At 52.1% G+C, this 11,124-nt stretch overlaps 1 protein-coding gene across 1 annotated transcript in view; it reads left to right on the plus strand.

The window, feature by feature from the left end:
• Dmtn (dematin actin binding protein) overlaps positions 1-9,453 on the plus strand; it is a 25,884-nt gene extending 16,431 nt beyond the window's left edge. The window contains exons 11-18 of the mRNA XM_023714623.1: positions 621-745; positions 915-1,020; positions 7,117-7,181; positions 7,335-7,383; positions 7,556-7,563; positions 7,730-7,795; positions 8,026-8,106; positions 8,370-9,453. Of these exons, the coding sequence (XP_023570391.1) occupies positions 621-745; positions 915-1,020; positions 7,117-7,181; positions 7,335-7,383; positions 7,556-7,563; positions 7,730-7,795; positions 8,026-8,106; positions 8,370-8,483 (614 nt within the window). The 3' untranslated portion in view covers positions 8,484-9,453. The remainder of the gene's footprint in view (positions 1-620; positions 746-914; positions 1,021-7,116; positions 7,182-7,334; positions 7,384-7,555; positions 7,564-7,729; positions 7,796-8,025; positions 8,107-8,369) is intronic.
• The last annotated feature ends 1,671 nt before the right edge of the window (positions 9,454-11,124 follow it).

Below are 11,124 nucleotides of genomic sequence, written 5' to 3' on the forward strand. Positions count from 1 at the left end.
AGCCCCGCTTTTGGTTTTTAAGTCAGGGTCTTGATGCTTGTTCAGACTAGCTTTGAACTCACAGCAGTCCCCTTGCCTCATCCTCCAGAGTCTTGGGATCACAAGTGTGTGCCACCATACCTGGTTTGTGATTTTTATTTATTTATTTATTTATTTATTTATTTTTGTGGTACCGAGGATTGAACTCAGGACCCTGCACTTGCCAGGCAGGCACTTATTTTACTGATCTATCTCCCCGGCCTCTTGTTTGTGTTTTATTTATTACGATTTCATATATTTGTAGTGCCAGGTACAGTAGCTCATGGCTGTAGTACCAGTTTACTTGGGAGGCTGAGGCTGGAGAGCTCTCAAAGCCAACCTCAGCGATGTAACCAGACTTTGTTCCCGATTTTTTTTTTTAATTTTAAAAAGCAATAAGGGGCCGGGGTAATAGCTTGGTGGAATAAGTGCTTCCCTGACAAGCGCAAGGGCCTGAGTTCAATCCCCAGTTCCGCCAAAAAAATAAAATAAATAAATAAAAAGTAACAAAAATAAAGAATCTGTGGCACTGTCTGGGTGCCCGGGAGGCCCACCAACTGCACGGCTGAGCAGCTGAGCTGTCCTTTATTCCTGTCTCCTAGAGACCGAGTGGAGGAAGCGGAAGGCATCACGCAGGGGCGCTGAAGAAGAGGAGGAGGAGGAGGATGAGGACTCTGGAGAGGAGATGAAGGCACTCAGGGAGCGGCAGAAAGAAGAGCTCAGTAAGGTACTGGCTGCGTGCATCGGCCCTGTCTCTGTCACACAGGCTCTGGGCCACCAAAGCATCCTCCTCGGACGGGGGACAGTGTCCCCTGCAGCATGCCTGACTCTCCACCTTTGGGAGATGAAGAATGGGGGTCTGAGACTCAGCTGAGTCCTCCTGTCTCCCTCCTCAGGTTACTTCCAACTTGGGAAAGATGATTTTGAAAGAGGAGATGGAGAAGTCATTGCCGATCCGGAGGAAAACCCGCTCCCTGCCCGACCGGACACCCTTCCATGCTTGTGAGTGTGACACGTAGAGCCGCGATCACCTGGCCAAGCTCGGGTGGCTCTCTTCATGGGTTGAGCCCTTAAACAGGGAGCCCCGTAGGGCGCGAGTCTGCCTGGGCCCACAGTGATGAGAGAGAACATCTGCTCCAGTGGGGTCACTGGGCTAGTTCAGTTTAGCTAACTCCTGGTCTGAGGGTCTGCCACACTTGGCTCCTGGGATGTCACAGGTACACACAGGAGTCTTGTTCCCAGAAGTTTGTGCTTGGTGGAGAAAAGTGACTTGGAACCTGGGCCTTTAGTTTTATTTTCACTTTTGTGTTTGGTACTAGAGATTGAGCAGTGACAGCCGCAAGGCTAAGCTGAGTCTGGAAGGATGTGACAAATGAGGAAGGCAGAGTGGTGGGGATGGCCACTTGTAGGTGTCAGGGACAGCATGGAGCACAGGCAGGGAGGGGGAGACCCTCCTAGCTAGGAGTGCAGCATCCGTCCATGCAGGGAGGTGGGCTGTACCCCTGCTTACCCTAGGCTCTTACCTGTCCTTCCCCTTGCCACGGAGGCCACAGCGAGGAGGAAGAGGAGGTCTGAGGACCCCAAGGTTGGGTCCAGGAGGTTCTCAAAGCCTGGGAAACTGGGCTGTTTCTTTCTTTTTTTTTTTTTTTAATTTTTTTTAACATTTATTTAGTGTGTGTGTGTGTGTGTGTGTGTGTGTGTGTGTGTGTGTGTGACCAGCTCAGCCCACCAGGGGGCGCGGCTGGCTGGCATGTGGTGCTGGGGGATCGAACCGTGGTCCCTGTGTTTTCCCAAGCTTGTTCCAAGTAGGTGCTTTAGACCACTGAGCCATCTCGCCAGCCCAACTGGGCTGTTTCTTCCTCTGTGTCCCTCAGTCAGAGCAAGTCACCAAGCAGCAGGGACACAGGCTCCACTTCTTGGCTGAGGGACTTCAAGGACTCATTGCAGAAACAAGTGGATGGAGAGGGGCAGGGCATCTGGAAGCAGCAGTTGCATTTGTCAGTTGTCTGGTTCGGCCTCTGTCACTGTAACGAAGGGCTTGGGGTGCGTTTGCCCAAAGAAAGAAGAGGTTTCTGTAGCTTCCAGGTCTGGAAGTTCAAGAGCCTGCATTCAGTGATGGCCTCTTTGCTGGCAGAGTCCTGAGGAAGCATAACCGCCCTCAATGACAAGAGACAAAGAGTGCCTGTGGGGCCCTCCCCCTTCTTGTGGTATAAGGATTGAATCCAGGGCTTCTCTACCCTGAGCTACATCCCTAGTTCTTTTTATTTTGAGACAGGGTCTCACTAAGTTGCCCAGGCTGACTTTAAACTTAGATCTTCCTGCCTCAGCCCCCCACATAGCTGGGATTTAAGGCATGCACCGCCAGGCCCTGCTGGTTTTCACTTTCTTAAACTTCACAGTAGGGGTTAAATTTTGACACATGAAGTCATAGGGTTCACACTCAGCTGATATCCAGAACATAATCTGCATAAGAGCTAAAAAAATCTTCCTAAGTCTGAGGACTGACTGGATCTGTCAGATAGCTCAGACTGAATCCCTGGATTGAATCCAGTGGCCGATTAGATGGGGAGGAGGGTGAGGGCAAGGTAAGTTGGAGCTTTGTCCCAGGTGCTGGGTGGTGACCATTAGGAACCACCATCTCAAAAGTGGAAGAGGCCAGTTTCAGACCACGCAGTGGAGACTGAGTCTGGCTGACTTGGAACCTGGGGCTTCAGCCTCAACGCAAGCGTGAATGGGGACAGCAAATGAGACAGCTAGCAGCGCGCATGGGCTGTGGGTGGACAGCTCCTGTGGTGACCTCCAATGCAGGCTGGGGTGAGAGGTGGGGCACAAGGGCTGGCTGCGCAGGGCTACCTCGCACAAGGGCCAGGGACACCACCAGGAGCGGCCAGGTTAGAAGTTGTCTGCTGAGCGCAAGGGTAGCAAGGCTCAGGAAGTTGGTGGGGGTCGGGCTGGCAATGGCTGGCACCAGCTGGGATGGGGCACAGGCTTCGGCTCCACCACAGTACTGCCCCACAGGTGTGAGTTCTATCTCCACTGCCAGGGGCCAGGTGGGGAAATGTTGACTGGTCCTTGGTCTGAGCTTGGTAAGGACAGTGCTGGGTTGGGCCCCCTCTGCACTACAGAGTTGCTTGTGAAAGGTGCTGATGCACTTGGAGCTGAGAAGGTCGGGACAGAGGCTGATGGGTGCGTGCGTGAAACTGCAGGTCTCTGTGTGAAGACCAGCTCCACTGCAGGGGAGGAATGGTGGCCACCAAGGGCATGGCTGGCTGGCTGATGGGCTCCAGGCTGTGGCCTTTTGAAAGGGTTGTATGATGTGGAGCTGAGGGAAGAGCCACTGAGATTAGGGTCCTGGGGACTGGAGCACCCAGAAGACGGCCAAGTGGCTGGGGTACGCCAGGGACCCCCAGGACTCAGGCATAGGGTGGGTGAAGAGCTATCCCAGTGGTGTTTTGTTTATTTATTCACTTATTTTTCTTGAGACACTGTCTTACTGTGTAGTCCAGGCTGGCCTTGATTACTGTCTACCCCAGGCTGGCTTCAAACTCGTGGAATTCCTCCTGCCTCAGCCTTCCAAGTGTTGAGATTCCAGGCGAGCACCATCAGGCCCAGCCCAAAGGCATATTTTATGTTTTGGTACCAAGAATCAAACTCAGGACCTTGCACTTGCCAGGCAGATACTGTGTAACTGAGCTATATCTCCAGCCCCCAAAGGCATTTTAGAGAGTATAACTCAATAGTTAATTCCAGGAGGAAGGGACTGTTTTGAGGGTTGTTGGATTGAGTCCCTGGGTTCCATGGATGCTTCCATTCAGCCAAAGATGAGCTCTTTGAACACACGTTGGCTTTGTAGCGTTGAACTGCCCAGTGCCAACCCCACCACTGCATTTGGCAGCCCTGGACAGATGGGATCCCTGCTCAGTAACTGTGTAGGTGCCTGTCACCTCTAATAGCCTTAGCAGTTCAGAGTAATGAACAGGGATGCCACTCTGATCTTTGGGTGGGAATTGTCGCTTTGAAACACAGGCCTTGTGGCTGGGGATTTGGCTCAGCAACAGAACCCTGGCCCAGCAAGCTGGAGGCCCTGGGTTCAGTCCTCAACACAAAAAACAAAAAATAAACCTCCTTGAAACACACCCATTCTGAAAGTCCAGGTGTTCTTCAGTTGATGACCAAGCTCTATTCCTGGTACCAGATCATTAAATAAATTGGTCACTAAATGAGGAATTGTGTTAATATATGCCTTACAATATTCAAAACAAAGAAATGGTCAAAAGAAACTCCAGCTTGATGACTTTGTATTTATTTGAATACTTCTTACATGCAGTACTGTAGCATATACCAGTGTAAAGCTGTGGTGCTGTACTGTGCAGTGCAGTCAGCAAAACTGACAGCACTTGTAGGTGAGGGCCACCTGGCTGCAACATCTGTCACTCCGCTGATCTCCAGGGTTGATTCACTCGGCTGATCTGGCTGGCTGGGCGGGGTCCGTCTGCTTTCTCTCTCATCACTCCGTGCGTCACTTATGATCCTGTGCTACAGGCCTCTCCAGTGTTGGGATTGCAGGCGTGTGCCACCATGCCCGGGGTTCAAGGGCTGACACATCATGCAGTACCAGGGATTGAACTCGGGTCCTTGTGCTTGCTAGGCAGGTGCTTAGACTGCCTGTTTCCCCAGCCCAACATGTAGGATTTAGCACTTTAGTTATTTATTTATTTATTTTTTGCAGAACCGGGGATTGAACTCAGGCCCTTGCACTTGCCAGGAAAGCGCTTATTCTGCTGAGCCATCTCCCCGGCCCTGGATTTAGCACTTTAAACGAAGGATATCTGCTTTGTAGGGAGACAGTGTGCCAGTCAGTGAGGGAGAAATGTACACCTATGCGCGAGTGTGAAATGTTCCCACAGTGCACGGGGATTGTGCATAGTGATGATTTTCCTACACAGGTGAAATCTCTCTCCTGAAATTCTTGGGACTGGAAATGTCTCAAATTCAGAAGTTGTTTTTATTTTGTTTTCTCAGATTTTTGAATATTTGCATAGACTTTACCAGCTGAGCATCCCTAGTCCTGAATGCTATGAAATCCAAAACACTGGGAGCATTTGGGTAGCAAAATTCAAGTTTTAGATTTAGAGCATTTCAAATTGTGGATTTTCAAATTTGAGATGCTTCATTTACATAAAAAGAAGTGGTAGGTTCCCAAAGTCATCAACTGAACTTCCAAGCAACAGATTGTAGATTGTTTTAAGAAAATAGTTCCTTTTAGTTTTGAATATTCTGAAGCTAAGCAAATTTAAACTAAATCCTACTCAAAAGAACTGTCCAAGTGTGTGGTATGTGCCATAACCTCACCTATTTGGGAGGCTGAGGCAGGAGTTTGGACCAGTGAGGAAATTTAGTACCACATTGCCTCAAAATAAAAAAATAAAAAGATCTGGGGATATAACTTAAGTGGTAGAGCACCACTGGGTTCAGTTGCTGGTACTGTAAACACAAAGCCTGCTACTGAATTGCAGGCCTTTGTAGTAATTTAGAGACAGAGGATTTTGGAGATGTGTACAATCTAAGAATTGTAGAGACAAAGTTCTTTCTAGAGAAACACATTCCTTTAAATTTTCTAGAATTGCAATTTGCAGGGCTTGAAAGTCTAGGTGTCTTAGGAAACATGTAAGTGGTAGAAAACACCCGGGCATACAAATAGGATGTTGAGTGCTTGGTAGCTGACCAGGCTAACCATGGTTTAGCCTGTAGTCTGATGTCAAATGTTCAAAATTTGATTGCCACTGTTTTTTAAATTGTAATAATTCAGTTGTTTTTATTGGACTTTAGATTTACATGTACAACCCAGAGCCTGGCCGCTGATATACATCTCGGCTTTGGCTATGGATTTTATTTTATATTTTAGGGAAGGGTCTATAGGGTGTTCAGAGTCTCACTACTAGATCAGACTCATAGTGATCCACCTGTTTACACCCTCCCAAGAGCGCTGGGATTGCAGGCGTGCGCCACCACGCCCAGTCTCAATTGCCGTCTCAGCGCGCCCCGGGAGCAGGGCTGGCACTGCAGGACCGGAGGTCCGCCCCGAGCCTGCTTGCAAGCACTTTAATCCACTGAGCTATTTGGCGGGCCCTGGATTTTAGTACTGATTAGAGACAAGAAGAAAGGGTGTTGTGGACAGTGCAGAGGCCCCAGTGTGAGCCAGTGTGGCAGAGACCTAAGAAGCTCAAGAAGCTGAGGCAGGGCTATCGGCTGGACTGCACAGTGGGTTCCAGGCCAGCCTAAACAACATAGCCAGATGTTGCCTTGGAAAAAAAGAAAAAGAAAGGAGAGAGAGAGAGAGAGAGAGAGAGAGAGAGAGAGAGAGCCAGAGCCAGGAGACAGCACTGCAGTGCAAGTGCCTGCCTGTCAAGTGGAAGGTCCTGAGTTTGATTTCCAGTACCAAAAAAAAAAAAAAAGAAAAGAAAAAAGAATCAAAGAAGAGAAGCTGTCTCAGTGACTCCTCTCTCGTTGCTGGGACAAATACCTGACACTCCAAATGAAGGAAGGAAAGGTTTATTTGGCTCACAGTTACTGGAGGTTTCAGTCCATACTCAGCTGGCTCCAAGGCAGAGTGGCACAGGGCAGAGAGCGTCTGTTCATGGCGGCAGCAAGGAACAAGAGGAAAATGGAGAAGTAACAGCAACAATGGCAACAGAGGGAGTCTGTCTTTCTTCGTCTCTTATATTACATTCAGGCTCTCTGCCTCAGGCTGGGGAAATTACACACACCCATAATTCCAGCAGTACTAAAACCCATAATCTCAGCCTTGGATCACCCATAATCCCAGTGGATCATGAGTTAACCACAAACTCTAGAAGTCCCTGCTCCATGACTGCATGAGGCTTTGGGGGGACAACTAGACATAAACCATAACAGAAGTCCCAGCACGGTGTCACTTGCTGAAGCAGTGGGTAGGAGCTGGAACTTGGCAGAAGCCTGCTGTAGCCTCCCAACGCCGCCTTGGCTCCCTGGCCTGGCAGGGCAAGGCCAGCAGGGCAGCCCTCAGGAATGGCTGTCAGGGCCCAAGGACCTGAGCCGGGTCCCCTCGATCTCTTGCAGCCCTGCACCCAGGAACATCTAAGTCTTCTTCTCTTCCCTCATATGGCAGGACTGCTCTGAGCCGGGTAAGGACTCAGCAGTGGGGCTTGCGGGCGTGCGGGAGGGATGTACGTGGGGTGCTGCGTTGTGAGCGCCCCTGGGCATGGCATGGCCCTCAGGGCAAAGGGCACAGGTGAGGACTGTCCTCTGCTCCCACTGACCCCTGTGTGCCTTCCTAGCTACAGTCCACAGACTTCAGCCCATCGGAGAGGGAGACCGGAAGCCCAGGTAAGAATCTGAGCCTGTGTTAGAGCGCCAGGAAAGGGGCATCGGCAGACTTCCGGCACAGCCGGTGTCGGACGCGGGCAGGGGTCTGTGCGAAGTCCATGGCCGCGCTGGTGGGGTTTGAAGCACTCTGACCTTGGCTCTGCCTCTGAACCATGGCTCTTGTCTCCCGCAGGCCTCCAGGTGAGTGTCCCGGGAGGGGCGCGGACCGAGTGCAGGCAGCTGGCAGTGTCAGGGGCAGGGGGGTGTGGGGCCATGGCATTGCCTGGTGAAGACCCAAGGAGCCCAGGGTAAGGCTGGGAACGTCCCCTCACCCCACTCTGGCTCACTGCGGCTTTGGTCTCCCCAGAACGGAGAGGGCCAGAGGGGGAGGATGGACCGGGGGAACTCCCTGCCCTGTGTGCTGGAGCAGAAGGTGAGGGCACGAACCTGACCACCCAGCGGGGCGGGGCAGGGTGCGGGCCAGGCAGGCTGAATGTGCTTGGGTCCCTGGAGATGAGGCTGGGGGCAGGAGGCGATCTGGGGAGATGTGGGGTGACGCAGCATGAGCCCTGGTGGGCTTTGCACTTGACAAGGGTGGGGGGAGGGGAGGGGTTTGTGTGGGCAGAAGAGACCCAGAGCCTGAGCTGGTCCCCCTGTCCCCAGATCTATCCCTACGAAATGCTGGTGGTGACCAACAAGGGCAGAACCAAGCTGCCTCCGGGAGTGGACCGAATGAGGCTTGAGGTGTGTAGGGAGGGTGGGTGCACCAAGCGGCTGTAGGGGTCACCAACGGGCTGTAGGGGTCACCACTGGCCCCTGACAGCGCTGGATGGGTGCAGGGACTGCATCCAGCAAGCCCTGTCTCCCTGCTGTGGATTGGTGTGGGGCTGACCAACGGCCTTTCCCCTGCCAGGCCGTGTGGGGGTGGGGGGCCCCGTGCCCCGTCGTCCCCCAGCACCCCCACGCTGTGCCATCCCTTCAGCTGCCTGCGTGTCCCCCCCCCCCAGAGGCACCTGTCTGCGGAGGACTTCTCGAGGGTCTTTGCCATGTCTCCTGAAGAGTTCAGCAAGCTGGCCCTGTGGAAGCGGAATGAGCTCAAGAAGAAGGCGTCCCTCTTCTGACTGCTCTGCCCCTCTCTGTGATGCCCTGCTCCCCACTGCTTCAGGGCTCTGGAGCTGGGGCCCCGGACCCCACAGCTTCCTCTCCCCCTAGCGGGCTGGGTGCAGCAGCAGAGGTTGGTGGAGCTGGTGGTCTGGGCTCCGCTCCTCAGGGAGGGGGAGCCCTGCCCTCTGCCATGCCAGGCTGGCAGTTGTGGACTTTCTGACCCCTGGTGAGCCAGGGCGCCTTCTCTTTTCCTGGTCCCCACTGCCCAGCCCAACCCAGCCTGGCCTCCAGCACAGAGTAAGTGAACGCACCCTCTCCCTGCCTGTCACCCCCATACGAAGGTCCCTAGAAGAGAGTGAGGACAAACAAAAGAGGGGATTGAGCAGTCTGTCAGCTGTGCTGCCCACCGGGTAGCACACAGCCAGGCTGAGACAGCCCCAGGGACCTGTGCACACCCACCTGAGCCTGCACCCTGCACCCAGGCCAGAGCAGTCGGGCCTCCAGCAGGGCGCCCCACCCCGCCAGCTTGCCTGGTCCTCAGTGTACCACCCTCCAGCTTTGAAGCTCTTGCTATAGCCCATGGCTTCCTCAGAGGCCTTGGCTTAGTGTGGTGATGCCCTACGAGCGCACCACGAGCCCTGAGCAGAGCAGCTAGGACACCTCCCTGTCACTTGCCAGGACTCCCTTGAGTGGATCGGGGCAGGGCTTGGGACATCTGCCTCTGCTCCCACACACCCGCAGTTGGCTCTCACAGAATGTAATTTATTGGGGCCTCCCTCCGCTGCTTTCCTCACCCCCTTCCCTGCCTATCACACCCCAGCTTTCTTTCTCCCCACATATGTATGTGTATACAATTATATATATATATATTTTTGCCCAGGTCTGGGTTTGTTCCTGCTCAGACCCCGGCACTCCTTTTCCACCATGTGTGTGATCCAGCTGGGAGAGGGCACTCTGCTTGGAATTAAAAGGTTGCATTGGGTCCCTCAATCTATCTGTCCTTTATGAACACCAGCCCTGGGAGAGAGGGGCAGATGACATCGGGCCCAGGGGAGCCGTGGGAATGGGGAATCAAGTAAGAGCTGAGTGGGGTGGCACAGCGTGGTGGCGCACACCTGTAAGACCAGCACTTGGGAGGCTGAGGCAGGATAGCCCCGAGTTTGAAGCTATCCTGCACCCTGCACCCAGTGTGAGATCCTATCATAGACAAGCAACAAAAAGTAGCAAAAGCATGGGCCAAGGGAATAGGTGATCATTTGGTCTTGGTAACATGTCCCAGGGAATAGATGTGGAACTGGCCTGAGTGGGGATGAGAGGTACAGATTTCCTGGGAGGACCAGAAAGAAGACTGTAGGAGACCAGCCTGAGCTGGTGGAAACTGTAGGAGACCAGCCTGAGCTGGTGTGGGTGCCTGGAAAATGCGCAGTTGGGGCCTCGGAGAGGGAGAGATGCCCACATCCGGGGCCTCAGATGAGCTGGGGCTGACTGAAGCTCCCAGGTGAGCCTGTAGCCACTGTGGCTGAAACAAGAGGAAACTGGGTAAGAATCACCCTTCTTTTTTTTTTTTTTTTTTTTTGAGACAGAGTCTTGCTATATAGCGGGGGCTAGCCTCAGATTCATGGCAGCCCTCCTCCCAGGTGCTGAGATTATAAATGTGTGCCACCATGCAGGGCTTCAAATTCAAATATTTATTTCCAGTTCTGGGAATTGAGTCTGGGGCTTCTCTAGTTTTGCCATCCCTGGCACTTTTCACATTATTTTGACACAGGGTCTCTCTAAATTGCCCAGGTTGGTTTAGAACTTGAGATCTTCCTGCCTCAGCATTCTGAATAATAGGATTACAAACACTTCATCAGGACTGAACTACCCACCTGCCCCGAACTGTTTTTTTTTTTTTTTTTTTTTTTTTTTTTAAACTGGGTATTGAACTCAGGTCCCTGCGCTTGCCAGGCAAGCGCTTATTCCACTGAGCCATCTCACCAGCCCCCTAAATAAACAAAGGCAGACCTGAGACTCCAACCTAATGCGTAAACCTCTATGCTATCTCTCCATCTCCGAACTGGGATTAGAACTGAGGGCCTTTGCACTGATCTACATCCCCAGGACCCCTGCCCTCTTTTTGGTTTTGCAATCAGGTCTTGCTAAGTCACCAGTTGCCCAGGTTGAGCTTAAGCTTGTGATCCTCCTGCCTCAGCCTCCTGGAGTGCTGGGAATACAGGCGTCCACCATCATGCCCAACTATGACCAATTACTTCAGATTGTAATGTTATGTGTCTACAACATTGCATTATTCTTTCAACAAACTTGTCAGGCCAACAGGACAGATCACTTCAACCCCTTCGGCAAATGAGGAAATCTTGGAGGAGACACATTCTGTCGGAAGTGTGAAGCTACATGTGACCAACGAATGAAGAATCTTGAGCACAAGCTCCCCAGATTCCTTTTCCTTTTCTTGTGCTAAGAATGGAACCCAGTACCTCCTGCATTCTAAGAAAGTATTCTCTCTCCCAGTGAGCTATATACTCCAGCCCTTGGTATCCTGACTTTTTTTGTTTATGTGGTACTGGGGATTGAACCCAGGGCCTTTGTACTGATTTACATCCCCAGCCCTTTCTTTTTTTTTTTTTTTTTTTTTTTTTTTTTTTGAGACAGAGTCTT

This window comes from Octodon degus, unplaced genomic scaffold, assembly GCF_000260255.1.
Source record: "Octodon degus isolate 3935 unplaced genomic scaffold, OctDeg1.0 scaffold00036, whole genome shotgun sequence".
In the NCBI taxonomy this organism is placed as follows: Eukaryota; Metazoa; Chordata; class Mammalia; order Rodentia; family Octodontidae; genus Octodon; species Octodon degus.